Here is an 18,956-nt window from a genome sequence, read left to right as displayed (position 1 = left end):
GGGCCTCAGGATTACCAGAGTCTCTAGGCATGAATCGTCGACCGAAAATGCGTCCAGGTCCCCTACCCTCTTAATGGAGGCCAGTGCAAGCAGGAGCAGAGTTTTCATTGACAGAAACTTCAGCTCGACTGTCTGCAAAGGCTCAGATGGGCCCTGCTGTAGTGCTCTGAGCACTAGAGACAAGTCTGAAGAGGGTATAGAGGGGGGCCGTGAAGGATTTAGCCTTTTCGCCCCCCTAAGGAACCTGATGATCAGGTCATGCTTCCCCACCGACTTCCCTTCCACAGGGTTGTGGGTGGTTGGCAGCAATCACAGCCACATAGACTGTGGAGGGAAACAGCCTTTGCTACAACCCCTGCTGCAGAAAGAACAGCATGACTCTGATCGGACATTTCCAGGGGTCTTCTCGGTGAGGAGAACACCACTCGACAAACAGGTTCCACTTCAAGTCACAAACATACCTCACTCTCGCCGAAGTGATGCGAATCAACATTGTCAACATCCTCTTGGGGAAGGTCACCTAGAACCTCCGCGTCCCGTCCAAGGACCAGACATGAAGTTTCCAGAGGTCTGGACGTGGGTGCCACAGGGTGTCCCATCTCTGAGTCAGTAGATCCTTCCTGAGAGGAAATTGCCAAGGAGGGGCTGTCACGAGGAGCATGAGTTCCGGGAACCAGGTCCGAGTGGGCCAGTAGTGCCACAAGCAGGACCTGCTCCTCATCCTCCCTGACTTTGCACAGTGTCTGAGCAAGAAGGCTCACTGGGGGAAATGCATATTTGCGAAGGCCCTGTGGCCAGCTGTGTGCCAGTGCATCCATGCTGAGTGTGCCCAGTTGTAGAACAACTGGCAGTGAGAGGTTTCAGGAGAGGCAAACTGGTCTACCTGGGTGGCTCCAAAATGTCTCCAAATCAGCTGGAACATCTGTGGATGGAGTCTCCATTTGCCCGGGAGCACAGCTCGTGACAGCTCATCGGCTGCCAGGTTGTGTAGACCAGGAATGTGAACCACAGCATGCCTGAGACCTGTTCTAGGGGCATTCCTGCCCGGAGAAATGCAAAGTCTGACCACGGGGTGAAGGTTTGGTAACAGGCCGGTGTGACTCGGACCCGGTGAGTGCCACATAGCCACGCCCACCTCAGGACTTGGCCATGGAGCCAGTGTTAAAGCAGTCTCATATGAAGTTTCAGTGGGACCGCTGTTCTGCCCTTGAACATATTCAGGCAGTTCAACACCGACTGAGCACGTCCTTACATGTGGCATGCTCAACCGAACACAAAACGAGATCCTCTCCAAGGAGAGTTTGCTCCTTTCCCAGTTGACCCAAAGGCCCAACCAGCTGAGGTGTGAAAGCACCAAGTCCCTGTGTGCAGATAACTGATCCTGAGACTGAACTAGTACGAGCCAGTCATCGAGGTAGTTGAAAATGTAAACGCCCTGTTCTCTCAGAGGAACAAGGGCTGCCTCTGCAACTTACATGAAGAGACGGGGTGACAGGGACAGCCCGGAGGGCAGGACCTCATACTGATATGCTCGTCCTTTGGATGTGGACTGCAGCAATGGTCTGTGGTGCAGAAGGATCGCCACATGAAAGTATGCGTCCTTCAGGTCAATCGCTGCAAACCAATCTCAGGGACGGATGCACACGAATATGCGTTCCTATGTCAACATCTTGAACGGTAACCGTGAAGGGCCCGGATCAGGTCACACAGGTCCAAGATCGGTCGTAACCCACCACCATTCTTGGGTACAACAAAGTAGTGGCCATATAACCCCATCTCCATATCGGCTGAAGGGACTGGCTCTATCGCATCCTTTGCCAGTAGGACTGCGATCTCTTTAAAAAAAAACATTGCTTTGTGTAAACGTGTATCGTCCACCTAAATACCACAATGACTTTATTAGGGAATTTTCCAATTTCCTTTCTTATATTGTCCCTTTGTCTGATTTGATACTAATTGTTGGAGATTTTACCATCCATGTTTGTTGCCCTGGAAAACCTATGGTTGCAGAGATTTTAGAAATGCTGGACTCGTTTAATTTGACTCAATCTGTGACGTGTAGTACTCATGAACATGGCCATTCTCTTGATCTTGTTTTGTCACTAGTTGTTTCTGTTGTGATCTTGATCTCATGATTAATAGTTTTTCGGATCACTGCCTAGTAGTTTTTAATGTAAATCTTCCAAGTATATGTCGAGCTTTTTCATTGTCTTTTACATATTCTCATATTATTTCTCCTTCCACATCATCAGAATTTTTAAATGCCTATATTGCCACACCTTCAATCCTTTGAATTGAGTCTGCACCACCCTCTGCGGACCCAGTAGAATTAATTTCAACATTCAACTATGTCTGCTCTAGCATCATGGATTTCAAAAAAGAGCCAATGTGCAACCATGGTTGAATGAATAGACTAGAGCTCTAAGACAGGGATGTAGTAGAGCAGAAAGTGGAACAAAGATAAACTGCATATTTCCCTACAAATGCTGAGGAATAGTCTGATCAAATATCAAAATGCTGTAAAGTATTATAAAGCAAGTTATTTTGCCAATATCATTGCTAATAATTCTCCACGTGAATAATTTGCTGTTATTATTAATGTTAAGATACACTGTTATTAATAGACATCTTTGCCCTAGTACGAAACTAACCTTGACTCCCTCGCTAACAACTTGCAATTTATTAGCAACATTTTTCGTTGAAAAAATTAAGCGGCACTTCGAAAGAGTTTTTATTGTTACAGTTGTCTCCGGTAGACTTTACTTATAACTACAAACTGAACCTCAAAAAAAGAACAAACACAGCTATTTGGGCTGTCAGTAATTTAGATGTTGACAGGTCAATTGTGTTTTTATGGCCTCTCTTTGTCAGGGACCTGGCAAGCCCGGTCCCAGCCAATCCACAACGATCACTTTCCCCTGAGTACTAATCACCCTCACCTATTCACCATCAGCGATCTCATCAAGGCACTATAAAGCACTCACCCCAAGTTTAGTTCACCATCAAGCCTCCAACAGGAACAGACCTCATGATTCCGTCCTCAGCTTGCCCCTCAGCCGAAGAAGCTCCATGACGTAACGCATACGTACTTTTGAGAACTAACCTCTGTGTCCCTTTGCTACTGTCTCCAGGATTCCTGAGAAACCTTCATTCCCTAATTCCCCTTCGATCTCTGGTGTCTCGAATGTGCTGAGCAAGTGCGCTGTACATAGCTGAGCCTATACCAAAGGAAAGGACGAGCATTAGTCACCCAGGATTGTGTGGCATTTACCTTTCATCTCCGAACGTACTCACCTGAACCTCACCGCTCATGGAGTGATCGTCACAGAATCTGCACCTGATATATCCTGCTATTTCACCTCACACTAGTATTGTGAATAATAAACTTGGTTTTGAATTCACTTACCTCTGCCTCATGTGCCTATCCTGACAGAAGGCTAGCGGATGGAACGAGAAGGCACTTCTAACAGTCTACCAAAGAGGATTAAATCCCACTCTACGATTACAGCTTGCCATCTACGATGATAATCTGGGATTGGAGAAATTTATGCAACAAGCCCTCCGAGTTCATTTGAGATCCCAGTCCTGTTACCAGGAAACTCATGCCCCAACTCCTGTTTCGGAACCGAGCCAACCTGAGAAAATCCCAGACCCGCAACCTGAGAGAATGCAGATTTGAAGGCAAACGATTGTCCCCCGAAGAACGAAATCCCTGACGAGATCACAAGCGATGTCTCTACTGCGGCAGTGGAAAACACTTCGTGCGAACCTGTCCATCACGTCCCCGATGGGTATTGGTGAGTTAAGTACTTCCCAACATTTCTGTATCAACCCCACTCACCATATGTGTAACTCTGAGGTCTGGGGATATCAATGTGGCAGCCACCGCCATTGTGGACTCTGGATCGGCGGGCAACTTCATTTCGGGACAACACCCACCATCTCCGGAGAATTCAAACCGACAAACCGTACTCCAGCCACGCAGTAACCGGAGCTAAGATCAACAAGGGGTATGTGACTTTCAAGATCGCACCCATTACCCTCTGTGTAGACAATACCCATACTGAATCCTTTTCCCCCGTTTGTTCTCACCAATAGTCAAGCAGATGTGATTCTAGGCCGCCCTTGGCTCATTCAGCATCAACCTACCATTGATTGGGTTACGGGAAAAATTCTAAACTGGGGTTGCGACTGCCTAGCCATAAATCACTGGTTTCCCACACAAGCCGCTAATGATTCCCCTGTTACCTTGTCGATGAATTCTACATCTATTGAGAGCCCCACAGAAAAGTTGTCTGTCAATGTCCCATCCTGTTATGCCTCTTTCGCAGACGTTTTCGATCCCATTGCCGCCTCCAAGTTACCACCACATCGACCCTGGGACTGCGCCATACATCTTGTCCCTGGAGAGTCCATTCCCAAGGGTAGAGTTTACTCCCTGTCCATCCCGGAACAAGAAGCCATGAGGGAATACGTCGAAGAGGCGTTGAAACAAGGTTACATTAGACCTTCTACCTCACCGGCGGCGGCTAGTTTCTTCTTCGTTCCGAAGAAGGATGGAGGCTTACAACCTTGTATAGACTATAGAGCCCTGAATAAGATCACGGTAAAGTTCAGTTACCTACTTCCCTTGCCATCCTCCTTAGAACAACTCCGTGATGCTCGGATCTTCACAAAACTGGATCTACGAAGCGCCTATAACTTAATTAGAATACGGAAGGGAGATGAGTGGAAGACGGCTTTCATCACCCCTGCAGGGCACTATGAGTACTTAGTAATGCCATATGGTCTAGTAAATGCCCCTTCAGTATTCCAAAGTTTCATGGACGAGGTCCTCAGAGAGTTCCTGAACCAGTTTGTCCTTGTGTACATAGATGATATACTGATCTTCTCCCGCAACGAGAGTGAACATCAGCGTCACGTTTCCCAAGTGCTCCATCATCTACGACAGTTCTCCTTGTTTGTGAAGGCCGAGAAATGTGTCTTCCACCGAACCTCTATCGAATTCCTGGGCTACCACAGTGAAAAAGGGGTTAAAATGGACGACAGGAAAACCGAAGCCATTACATCCTGGCCAACTCCAAAGTCCATCAAAGATCTTCAGAGGTTCCTTGGTTTCGCAAACTTTTATCACAGTTTCATCGACCATTATAGTATGATCACCACACCATTTACAGCTCTCCTTAAAGGAAAACCAAAGACCCTCCAATGGGCCCCAGAAGCGGAACAAGCCTTCCAGGCGTTAAAGACCGCCTTCACCAAAGCCCCTTTGCTTCACCACCCAGACCCCGAGAAGAAGTTCATAGTGGAAGTAGACGCCTCTACCACAGGCCATCCTCTCCCAGTTCTCAGAGAGTGCATCGAAACCCATGCCCTGTGCCTTCTTCTCGAGGAAACTATCCCCAGCTGAGAAAAATTATGATATTGGCAATCGAGAACTCCTTGCGGTGAAACTTGCTCTGGAAGAGTGGAGGCACTGGTTAGAGGGAGCCAGGCAACCATTTCTAGTGCTTACAGACCACAAGAACCTCCAATACCTAAAGGAAGCAAAGAGACTCAATCCTCGCCAGGCTCGGTGGGCCTTGTTCTTTACCCGGTTTCACTTCAAAATATCTTACTGCCCCGGATCCAAGAACACCAGAGCCGATACCTTGTCCTGTCTCCATGCCGATGAAGAAGTACCGGAGGAGCCAGAACCCATCATCCCTACTCGGCTCTTTGTCAATCCCATACAATGGGACCTAGATGAACTACTTCTAGAACAGTCACGACACCAGCCAGTTCCACCTACATGTCCCGCGGGTAAGATCTACGTCCCTGAAGATCACCGTACGTCCCTCATCTCCTCTGCGCACGCATCTGTGGGAACAGGTCATCCCGGAGTCAGCAAAACACTCACCGTTCTCTTCAGCCGAAGTACTGGTGGCCTCGAATGCAAGAGGATATCAAGGAATTTATCCAAGGCTGTGCCCTGTGCGCCATGACCAAAGTACCTCGACACTTACCTACCGGAAAACTGCTCCCATTGCCGATTCCCCATCGTCCATGGTCCCACATTGGAGTGGATTTCGTCACCGACCTCCCAGCTTCTGAGGGTAATACCTGCATCCTTGTAGCCATAGATAGATTCTCAAAAGCATGTAGACTGATTCCCCTGAAGGGCCTACCCACAGCCTTTGAGACAGCAGAACTTCTGTTTAATCATTTATTTCGTAATTTTGGCATTCCAGAAGACATTGTTTCGGACAGAGGCCCCCAGTTTATCTCCAGGGTTTGGAAGTCTTTCCTCGCTCTGCTCAACGTCACAGTAAGCCTCACTTCCGGCTACCACCCACAGGCAAATGGACAAACGGAACGCAAGATCCAGGACATCAGCCGCTTCCTCAGGACCTTTTGCCACCGCAACCAAAACCTTTGAAACCGTTATCTAGTCTGGGCAGAATATGCCCAAAATTCCCTATGACAGACATCCACCAACCTAACCCCTTTTCAATGTGTCCTAGGCTATCAACCTCCCCTGTTCCGGTGAGCCATCCGAGGTCCCAGCAGTGAATGCCTGGTTCCGGAACAGTGAGAGGGTTTGGAACCAGGCACACCACCACCTTCAGCAAGCAGTAAATCGTCACAAACACTTTGCAAATGTTCACCGGCAGCAAGCTCCTACCTACCAGCCAGGGCAACTGGTATGGCTCTCTACCCGAGACATCCGCTTACGACAACCATGTCGAAAATTGAGCCCGAGATCCATCGGACCATTCCCAGTAGAACGGCAGATCAACCCAGTTACCTACCGACTCCAGTTACCCGCACAGTACTGAATCCACCCCACCTTTCATGTCTCTTTGCTTACCTGTATCTGTTCCCTCTGCAGATCCGGTCCCTGACGACAACCCCCCGTTACCACCTATTGACACCGAGCCCATCTACACCGTAAGAGAAATATTGGACTCCCGACGTCGTGGTGGGCGAATTGAATACCTAGTGGACTGGGAGGATTATGGACCAGAGGAAAGGTGTTGGGTACCTCGTCAAGATATCCTCGATCCCAATCTACTTACAGAGTTCCATGCCCAGCATCCAGAGAAACCCGCTCCGCGGCCCCGAGGCAGACCCCCACGACGTCGGAGAGTAAGGCCCGCTGGAGCGGACCCTGGAGGGGGGGTAGTGTCAGGGACCTGGCAAGCGCGGTCCCAGCCAATCCACAATGATCACTTTCCCCTGAGTACTAATCACCCTCACCTGTTCACCATCAGCGATCTCATCAAGGCACTATAAAGCACTCACCCCAAGTTCAGTTCACCGTCAAGCCTCCAGCAGGAACAGACCTCATGATTCCATCCTCAGCCTGCCCCTCAGCCGAAGAAGCTCCATGACGTAACGTATACGTACTTTTGAGAACTAACCTCCGTGTCTCTTTGCTACTGTCTCCAGGATTCCTGAGAAACCTTCGTTCCCTGATTCCCCTTCGATCTCTAGTGTCTCGAATGTGCTGAGCAAGTGCACTGTACATAGCTGAGCCTATACCAAAGGAAAGGACGAGCATTTCATCTCCGAACGTACTCACCTGAACCTCACCGCTCACGGAGTGATCGTCACAGAATCTGCACCTAATATCTCCTGCTATTTCACCTCGCACTAGTATTGTGAATAATAAACTTGGTGTTGAATTCACTTACCTCTGCCTCATGTGCCTATCCTGACACTCTTCTTGTAGCAGTCATGTTTTCTTCTGTTTTCCCATATTTACAGTCAAGATGTGCTCACTGTGTCTGTACTAAGTCAACGTGGCTCTTAGTTTTTATTAAAACCCCAGAGTACAGATAGTTTGTCAAATTGTACTGTATTATTAGGGACAGACAGAAGTGACTTCTGTTCTGTTCATGTGTTTTTCGCATTATTTTAATCAGGGATCCCACTCTTTCATGAACACCAGATTCAAGGACTTTCAAGGACTTTTTAAAGTACCATTTTATTAAATCAAGCACCTTTGAAATTCACACCCCCAGGACATAACTTCATGAAAGTCCTTACTGTTCTTACCATTTCACTTACACTTAATATTTACATAAAGAAATGTCAGAGTAATAATGATGTTTTGAATGTGTAGGTTTTCTAAATTTCAACCGTTTTAGACAGTCGTGTTTAAAGGACTTAAAAACCATTAAATTCAATACTGCTAATATTCAAATGCAGTTTCTGAAATATTGATAAAAAAATGCATTACACTGGTTTTTGTTGTGGTTTTTGTAAGAGTTTTTAAATTAAGAATGTCTCAATTTTTAATTAATAAATAGCTGCTAAATGTTGTGATAATATTTATTAAAATTATTTTGTAAATCTCTTTTTATTGTAAATCCCATTGAATTTGCACTTTCCCGGCATTGAGACTGATAGCCTAATTAGCACTGCTTCTCCATAGGTTAATGCGCTAGACTTTGGGATTGGGTTCCCCGCGGGACGCAAATCTCCGGTTAGGGTAAAAACCCCCGCTACCGTGAGATTTGCCCTATTTAAATACCCCACATATTGATAGCGGCTCACTGATGTGCGAAAAATTATATGCCATATACGGGAGCAGGAAACACAATGCAGGAACGCGGGAGGTAGGGTACAACGGGGCTAAAGGCACACCTTAAGAAAAACTGTGCTATTCACTGCGCCTTAAATGTTATATTTCAAAATAATACATACAAAATAATAAATACAAAAATGTTTGTATTGACTATTAACAGAGCAACTGATTTTGTGTGAAAATAAACAATTCAAGTTACTTGTTTTGTTTAAAAATCCTATAAATGTATGAGGTGGCAAGAGGGGCCTTTTACCCAACACGGGGGAAGAGGCGCCCCAGCACGGGGTAAAAGGCCCACAGAGGACCATAGATACAATACCTTAAGCTAAAATAATGTTTTTTTTTTTTGTTCATTTGTTTTTTTTTATAATGTTTAAGTTAATACTTCAAAACATTCACTTTCGCAGAGTTTGTACTATTTTCTGCACATTTTGAAAAATATAAATTTTTTATTCAGTCTCCATATAGGCGTTGTGTGGCATATCGCCGAAAATAACTTAAATTACACTTTCAGTTTTGATCGTACAGGTAAGAGCAATTCATCAATAGAATCTGTAAAGGGTCTACTTTTATTTGTATACACACATAATAAGAAAATTTTGTGCATTTATAAAATAAAGAAAACAAACAGAGTGCGCTGTCTGCAGCCTTTGTCTGCGTGATCTTCATTTAGAAATACGTTATTAAAATGAACTGAAACTTAACAAATACTCTACAAAAAGATATGAGAGATATTTCTATAGAAATCTTGACATGTCTACTTTTAAACTAAGCAAGTCTTATCGACAACAAATATTAAGTAATAAATAAAATGAAATGTAAACCAACGCGATGTCCAGTCTTTTTACATTTTACCTTCTCGCCGCATTGGTGGTTCAGTGGTAGAATTCTCGCCTGCCACAATCGAAACCTTGTGAGTTCGAGTCTCGGGCCGGCAGGACCTTTAGGGGAGTCGTGGCCTAATGGTTAGAGAGTCGGACTCCCAATCGAAGGGTTGTGAGTTCGAGTCTCGGGCCGGCAGGAATTGTGGGTGGGGGGGAGTGCATGTACAGTTCTCTCTCCACCTTCAATACACCACGACTTAGGTGCCCTTGAGCAAGGCATCGAACCCCCAACTGCTCCCCGGGCGCCGCAGCAGCATAAAATGGCTGCCCACTGCTCCGGGTGTGTGTTCACAGTGTGTGTGTGTGTTCACTGCTCTGTGTGTGGTGCACTTCGGATGGGTTAAATGCAGAGCACTAATTCTGAGTATGGTCCACCATACTTGGCTGAATGTCACGTCACTTTTCTTTTTCACTCACTTCACTCACTTTTTACATCTCCCTTCACTAACTCTATGCGACCACGCCCAATACTGGGGTTTTTTCCAACCCGCGGGTCCCGCTTTTTATGAAATTATTTTGGCCCGCCCCAACCCATCCCCGCAAGTACAATTTTCTTACCCGCCCCAACCCGACCCGCAGGTTATGAGGCAGCCTATTATGATTCAGCTATCAAACTGCCCAGCTATTTCACTTCAGCACCGCATTTCTCACACACACACACACACACGAGGATTAGCACATGTAGCCGGTGAAGTCTCTATCCACAAACAGACGTCGTACATCGTCTGCAGATATAAGGTTTTTCATTGCACTTTAACAAGTAATCTGAACGGCCTATATATGTGTAATATTTTAAACGAGCCCTCACTAACTGAGTTTAATGCCACAGTTATGTTAGAATGCATCTCATTGTTTCTGTGGCGGTGCGTCGAGCTCGTCATGAGGCGCGCGGTCCAGAGCGCTGTATGACTGATGCATCAGTTCAATTCAACACTACCTTCAAATATATTAACTTACCTGTTTTGAATAGCCTACTTTATATTTACCGTGTTTTTTTATGTCCAATATTAGTGTTAAACTGTTGGACTTCAAATGAAATATACTATTGATTTTTACCGTTTACTGACTTTGCAGAACATTTAGACTGATAACTTCCGTGCGCAGATGCGGCAAATTTGTCACAGGACGCGCGATATGACCGTTGCGTCCGACTAATTAGCCGTTTTAAATACAGTATTTTTATATTTAACGTTAGTTTATCAGTATGTTTGAAAGTATTTCCTTTTTATTTTTTTTTTTCTGATTATTGGTGATTATTTGATTATGATTTATTCCTCTCTCTCGGGCACCTGCGCGGTTTAAAACACCAAATAGTTATGCTATGACAAGAACAAAGAGTCTCTCTCTTGCTCCACCCATGCACGATAATATTGTAAGGTTTAGAAGTGGAGTTCATATTTCATGTTGGAAAGTTGTAATGCTTAGAATTTAATATGATTTATATTTGAGTTAATATACTAGAAGTATATTTACAATGTTTAGTCAGTTAATTATTTACACCTTTATGGGTTTACATATTTAATGCAGTAAGGATATTCTGCTCACGTTTATCTCAGTCTAAGTCCTTGCTTCTGATTGGTTAGTGACGTCACGTGAAAGGCTGTGTTTAAGGAAGTGTTGTTGTTATGACGGTGTTCAGTAAAAAGTGCCGCTTGTGGAAGTCTTCTGTCTCCATTCTGCTGTTCATTATTATAAAGAGTGATCTACCACCACATACCGAACCTTCACGTTACATTTGGTGGCAGCGTGGTGTTATTTTGGTGGTTTTTGCACATTTGGCGAGTTTTATTCCTACGAACTGTGGATGCGGTCATTTTTTTTTTTTTTTTGTGTGCTATCTGGATTTTACACTCTTTGAGAGCAGTGGATTACCTAACAACTAGTGTGGAGATATTAAGGGACTATTGCGGTATTTGTTTAGTTATTATTTATTTTTATTTTTTTCCACTTTACGTGCTTTTGTGAGTTTTGGGACTGGACATTTTGTCACCATGTCGGCTGATGAAAGTGAAACTGGGCTGCAGTCTTCCCCCACACGACGACGGCGAGATGCTAACGTTACATCAACAGGTGCTGTTTCTCTAGCCACATGTGCTGTCTCCAGTGCCCTAAAAATTGATCTTCCACCTGCTTTTAAAGGAGATGGGACTGAATCATTCACAAGTTGGTCTCGACGTTTTGAAGTGGCAGTGCAGGCTATGAGTTCAACTGATACAGATCTGTATACAGTGATGGCTTCCGTCCTCCCTACTCGCCTAGCAGATGCTGCATTTCTGTATTGGGACAGCCTTCCTTCTTCTATCCAGAAGGACTATGATTCAGTAAAGGAGAAACTCAGGGACGTTTTTGGACCAATATACTCCCTGCCATTCTTCCAGACACATGTGAATGCTCGACCTCGTCGACCAGGTGAAAGTTTGGATGTGTACAGTGCTGACATCACTCGTCTTGTATTAGAAGCCTTTCCCAACTATGACCACAATGCACTGGAGGGTGAAAAATTTCGCCGCTTTGTTGCTGGCTTGGACCCAAATCTTCAGTCAAAAGTCCATGAGATGGGTGCGGAGGTTCTTGAGGATGCCCTGCGTATCGCCAGCCGCTGTGAGAGGGCGCGTGCAGCGCTCCAACTGACAACTGTAGGGTCTCCACACTCTCAATCTTCAGAGCAGGTAGCTATGGTTCGTCCTAAATCTACTGATGATAAGCTTCTGCATGCAGTTGAGCAGCTGACTCTTACTGTCAACAGCTTACAAAGTGAAGTACACCTATTAAGAGAGAAACACAGCTACCTGGCTCAGCGTCTGGACTCCCAAACTGAAAGGTTTTCCTCTGACGATGCTCGATACAGTGCACGCAGTGTCTCTCTCCACAACCCTATTATAACAGACAACACCGCAGGGACAATTACTCACCTGAGCAGTATCATGGTCGTGATACAGGGTCCTGCTATGACCATTGTCCTCCTTCCCCTGTTACTCAGAGAGACCGTCAATGGCATGACAATGACAGACGTGACCGGCATCGCTCTCCCTCACGCCAGTCCTATCAGTACTCCAGGTATGGTCGCCATGACAAGGATGATACGAACAGATACAGACGCAGCCCTAGTCCTGCTCCACAGGGAAACAGGGATGCCAGTCCACACGCTAGAGGTAGTGTTCGCTTCAAGTCTCCTGAACGATACCCGCACTCTGATTCCAACCGTCAGGGAAACTTCCATTAGCTGCTGTTGAGGGGCAAACATCAGCTACTGTCTCACTGCCCCAGAAGGATTTCCCCAAGTTAATGCCTGACAAGAATGACTCACACTCTGATGATTCTGTCTCTTCTACAATCTTGGCTATTGTTGAGGGCATTGAAGTGTGCACTTTAATTGACTCTGGTTTTTACTGTTTCCATTGTGAGCGAAGATTTTCGTAACTCTCACCCAGCATTGAAAAAAACGCCCCATGACACCCTCCTCTCTGCCAGCTCGCTCAGTCGATGGACAGTGCCTGGACATTTTAGGCAAGTTAACGATTGGTATCAGACTTGGACATCAGGTATGGCAACAGGACTTTGAAATTCTCAGAGGTGCTTGCCAGCCAGTCATTCTTGGGTTTGATTTTCTATGGAAACACCATGCCCTCCTTGACATAAACAACAAAATGCTGCAACTTTGGGACATGAAAATTCCTCTCCTGCCCAAAGGACATGAAGTGGCCGCCTGCTGTAATGTATCTGTGCTAGCGCCCACTAAGATTCCAGCTATGAGTGAAACTCTCATCACAGCCTGTGTGTCAGCAGCTACACCTGCTTCTCCCATGCCAACTGACTATTATGGTGTTCTCATGCCCAACCCATTGTGTGACATCATTGTGGCACATTCTCTCAGTGAGGTTCAGAATGGTACAACTGTGGTTCGAATCTTAAATCCCTCCCGAGATGACGTTGAGCTGCATTCAGGTCAACACCTGGGTGAGTTTTCATTCGGTTTCATCTGTTGACGTCGTATCAGGGGAAGGGACAGGGTGTGCAACCTCCCCTGTGCATGATATAGCTCCATCTGTCCAGATAAATGACAGCGACCTGTCACCTTCCCAAGTTCAGTCTCTGAAATCACTGCTTCAGAAATACTCAGCAGTATTCAGTAAACACTCAGAGGACAGAGGTCGCACGAGCATCATCAAGCATCAAATCCGCACTGGTGAGGCCACACCAATTAAACAGAGAGCCTACAGAGTGACACCAGAACAGAGAGCTGAAATACAGACTCAAGTTGACAACTTGTTAAAGGCAGATGTCATTGAAGAAAGCTACAGTCCCTGGGCTGCGCCAGTTGTTTTGTTGCGCAAGAAAAATGGCACATGGCGTTTCTGCCTGGACTATAGAAAACTTAATACAGTGACAATCAAAGATTCCCACCCTCTTCCGAGAGTCGATGACGCACTGGATGCTTTGTCGGGCTCTGCCTGGTTCTCCACAATGGACCTACAACATGGCTATAGGCAAGTCGAGCTGCAGGAGGAAGACCGTGAAAAAAACAGCATTCACAACAGGTAGTGGCCTTTATCACTTTAAAGTTATGCCAATGGGTCTCACCAACGCTCCAGCCACATGCCAGCGTTTGATGGAAATGGTACTTCGTGGCCTCCCATGGAGAACATGCCTTGTGTATCTGGATGATGTCCTCATCTACAGCCGCTCTTTCAGTGAACATCTCCAGCACCTGGAAGAAATTCTCTCCAGATTCCAGTCAAGTGGCCTGAAGCTGAATCCCTCAAAATGCTGTTTTGCCAGGGATCAAGTACAGTTTCTGGGTCATGTTGTATCCAAAGACGGCATTCAGCCAGACCCGCGGAATGTGAAAAGTGTCCAAGACTGGCCTACTCCACGGTCAGCTACAGAAGTAAGAGCATTTCTGGGACTTTGTTCATATTACCGCAAATTCATCCGAAGCTTTGCACATCACAGTGTCCCTCTACATGCTCTCACAGAGAAGAATGCACCTTTCCAATGGACTTCTCAATGTCAGGATGCATTCACTTACCTGAAACATGCACTCACAAACCCTCCTGTGGTCGCATTCCCTGACTTTACTGTGCCATTCTCCCTCTACACAGATGCTTCAGGCTCTGCAATTGGTGCTGTGCTTGCTCAGAGACAAGGGGATCAAGAAAAAGTGGTTGCTTATGCTAGTCATGTTCTCACAAAAGCAGAAAGAAAATGGTCAACATATGACAGAGAACTCTGGGCCATTGTCTGGGCCGTGAGACATTTTCGCCACTACCTTTACAAACAGCCCTTTGTTATTGTAACTGACCACAAACCTCTCCTGGGTCTCAGGAAAATACCCATTGACAATGACAGAACTGGTCGCCGTGCACGCTGGGCCCTTGAACTTGATCCTTTTGAATGGACTGTAATTCACAAGGATGGCCACAGTCACCTCAATGCAGATGCGATGTCACGTCGCCCCGCTGACATCAGACCAAGTGAGCAGAGCACCTCCTCCAGTGCTTTTGGTAATCCGCACTCTGACAAGAGACATTCTAGTCTGAGTCCTGTGAGTCTGTCTAGTCCGGTCAGTTTTGTACATCACAGCCTCTGCAGTACTGATACAAAGCCAGTTTGCTGTAACCTGACTGGACCACAACCTCCTCTGGCCTCCTCACAGTGTGTTCAACAGTCTGTTTCCTCCACATTTGTGCTGCAGTTCCCTGAAGAGGATTTTAAAAAGGAACAACAGCAAGACTCCGTACTGTTAGAGGTTATTAGCTGGACAGTTAAGGGACAGAAACCCCCATACTGGCGCATGAAAAAACGCACACTTGTTGAGAAGGCACTTTGGCAAGAATTCCACAGACTTACTTTTCATAATGGTGTACTCTGCCGTAAAGTTTTCAACCCATCCACAACATCAGTGCTCCATCAACTGATTCTCCCTCATGCTTTGAAAGACACTGTTCTGCAGATGCTGCATGGAAATCCTGTAACTGGTCATTCATCTGCTGATAAGGTCCTGAAACGTGCTCAACAGCTGTGCTACTGGCCCTTTATGTCACGTGACATCAAGATGTGGTGCAAGCAATGTACTCCATGTGACGCCACACGGAGTCCCACACCTTATCAGAGAGCTCCAATGAAAACAATTGTTGCTACTGAGCCATTCCAAAAGGTTGCAGCTGACATACTCGAGCTCCCCATCACGAGTCGTGGCAACCGGTATGTGCTTGTTGTCCAAGATTATTTCTCCAAGTATGTAAACCTTTATGCCATTCCAGACCAGCGTGCCATAACAGTAGCGAAATGTCTGTTTGAAAACTTCATCTGTGAGGATGGTATCCCGGAAATGCTTCACACTGCTCAGGGACGTCAGTTTGAATCTGACCTGGTGAAAAATCTGTGTGACCTGCTGTGCGTGCAGAAAACACGAACCAGCCCATATCATCCTCAGTGTGACGGCATGATTGAGAGGTTCAACAGGACACTTATTGATCAGTTAGCCAAGACACTTCTTCAGCAGTCTGGGGAATGGGATGACTGCCTCAACCAAGTTGCTTTGGCTTACAATACCAACCCACACTCTACAACAGGATTCACACCATTCTTCCTCACACATGGTCATGAAGCCAGGATGCCTGTCAACATGCTGTTACCTAACAACACACCATCTTTGTCTATTACGGGTTCTCCTGCTGACTATGTTGCACAATTGACACAGAAACTTCAGTCCGCTTTCAGTTCTGCGGCATGGAACAGAGATTATGCCCACAATCAGCAGAAACGACAGTATGACAAGAGTGTTAAGCACACTCCCTATGTTCCGGGAGACCTTGTCTGGTTAAATGACCCCACTACAGCAAAACAAAAACTTGCTCCTCACTGGAAAGGCCCCTTTGAAATATTAGAGTGCCTAGGATCTGATGTGGATTCTCCTGGAGTGACATACAGGATTCACTATCTCCTGGATCAGTCTGATAAGTCCCAGATTGTCCACTACAACCGTCTCAGACCCTACTATGCTCCTGTGCCAGATTGTGGACATGAGACACCTACACGTGACTTTTTGCAGTCTCAACTCCCTCATTTGACTGCATTATCAGGTGCTTTGCCCTTTAAGCCTTTAAAAGTTTGCAGCCACGAGGAGCTACACCTTATCTGGCCAGGGCAATACTCCCTCATTAGTCCCTCCCACTGGCCATCCACAACCCCGACCACAGCCCCTATCCCGCTCTCCCCCCTGACTCAGTCTTGCTCAGTTCCCTCCTTTGGCCCAGTAGGCCAGTTTGACACTGTCCCCCTCCACTCCTCAGGCTTCTGGTTCTTTGCTACGCCCTGGGAAACGTTCAGTTAGACCTCCAAGATTCCTTAAGGACTATGTTCTGAACTGATACAGTTGGTTTATTGCTGTGGTGACTGTTACTTGTTTATTTGATGGGAAACGGGGACGTTTCCTTTGTGGGTGGGGGAGGAAATGTAAGGTTTAGAAGTGGAGTTCATATTTCATGTTGGAAAGTTGTAATGCTTAGAATTTAATATGATTTATATTTGAGTTAATATACTAGAAGTATATTTACAATGTTTAGTCAGTTAATTATTTACACCTTTATGGGTTTACATATTTAATGCAGTAAGGATATTCTGCTCACGTTTATCTCAGTCTAAGTCCTTGCTTCTGATTGGTTAGTGACGTCACGTGAAAGGCTGTGTTTAAGGAAGTGTTGTTGTTATGACGGTGTTCAGTAAAAAGTGCCGCTTGTGGAAGTCTTCTGTCTCCATTCTGCTGTTCATTATTATAAAGAGTGATCTACCACCACATACCGAACCTTCAGGATACCCAACATAATATGGTATTTAGCATCTGAATATCATGTCAACAAATGGGAAAAGTCAGCAGTCTATTAATTATCATGTTAATCACGCTACAGCGGGGGCGCTTTTTACCCCAAATACAATACATTTACATATTCTTTCATTTAAAAAGCGTTGCTTTAATTATCATAATCAAAAATCATAAAGAAGACCTTTGTTTCAAAATATATGCATTGATTTTAGCTATTCTCATTTGCTACTTAAATCAACAACATTAAAATATATATATAATATAATATAATATATATATATATATATATATATATATATATATATATATATATATTATAAGATCAAGCAAGCACAGAATCAACTTTGCACGCGATCGTGTCAGATATCAAACAGATAACCCCCCCGTGTTTTGTTCTGTTATATCAGCATAAACAAAACTGATTTCAAATTTAATTTAAGCACTTTCAAGGACCTATGTTAGTTTTCAAGTACTTTCCTGGCCTTGAATCCATATGTCTGAAATTCAAGTACTTTCAAGAAGCGTGGGAACTCTGTTTAATGTGCTTTCGCGTTACAATGATGCGCTCTCGCTGCTGCTTCTGGACCGCATACACATACTGTATACGCACTGCTGACGGAGTACGTGTGAACCATGGGCAATAAATATATTTCAGCACCGCTACAATGAGCTCTATGACCAATGCATGGCAAAGAAAAAAAAAACCCTGGACACAGGTTTTATTTTATTTTATTTTATTTTATTTTGCCATATGTCTAGACATTTTGTTTGACATCTTTATTTAGTGATTATTTTGACTTATGTCTGTTCTAGAGGAGTTACAACTTTTTGATAAAGCTCTCATTGGTTTTCTTTTGGAAATATGTTTCAAATTTATGCTGAATGCATTTATGACTGTAAAGCATGTCTGTGTGTGTCAAAATCGTGATTAAAATCGAAATCGCAAAATTGATCAAAAAATCGTGATAGGTTTTTTTTGTCCATATCGCACAGCCCTATAACAGAGATAATAGCCTATAGTAGACAAGAATCTAACTGGTTGATTTTACATGAAAATAAATTTCACACGTGAATGTTGTCTATCCAAAAAATAAATATGCTGAAATAAATGAAGCTGAAGATATGTTGAAAGAGTGATGACACTGTCCAGGGATAATGTCATCTATCCATCCAGCTGTCTATCTGTCTGTGGTGTCTTTGGTGTTTTGGTGTCAGTATTTAAAGTCCTAAACACCCTGGTTATGTGGTGTACAGTGTCAGATCATATGAAGACTTTGACATACCTGCATCCTGGAGAAACATCTCCGTCTCTGAATGCTTGTGTGTCCTCCATGATTTATTCAGTCTTCATGAAGCTGCACAGATACGTCTGATGAGACAGAAACACTCAGATACAACAAAATACAACAAGTGTGTGTTTATAGAAAACAAAAGACTCTGACTTCTGATTTCTAATAAGTAATCAAGATTTTACTTCTGGCTTAATTAGATTTGTCATCATATTATTGTATATGTTCAGAACTGACATCATCTGAATCAGCAGATATTCTTTTTCAGTTAGATACTGACTTTAGTTTACACAGAAAAACACTATACAGGCACTTCTTATTTAATGGTATTTTATTATTTCAATTGTATTTAATGTATTACACTTTCAATAAAACATTTGCAATGA

The 18,956-nt window shown here is 44.7% G+C and overlaps 1 protein-coding gene across 1 annotated transcript in view; it reads right to left on the bottom strand.

Moving 5' to 3' along the window:
* The window catches only part of LOC109076602 (NACHT, LRR and PYD domains-containing protein 12-like), a 70,791-nt gene that overhangs the window by 41,314 nt on the left and 10,521 nt on the right, over window positions 1-18,956 (bottom strand). The window contains exon 2 of the mRNA XM_042746018.1: window positions 18,565-18,650. Coding sequence (XP_042601952.1) covers window positions 18,565-18,614 — 50 coding nt within the window. The 5' untranslated portion in view covers window positions 18,615-18,650. The remainder of the gene's footprint in view (window positions 1-18,564; window positions 18,651-18,956) is intronic.

The sequence above is a fragment of the Cyprinus carpio genome, chromosome B19 (assembly GCF_018340385.1).
Source record: "Cyprinus carpio isolate SPL01 chromosome B19, ASM1834038v1, whole genome shotgun sequence".
NCBI lineage: Eukaryota > Metazoa > Chordata > Actinopteri > Cypriniformes > Cyprinidae > Cyprinus > Cyprinus carpio.
The sequence above is the reverse complement of the archived record's forward strand: the minus strand, read 5'-3'. Positions and strand labels throughout refer to the sequence as shown.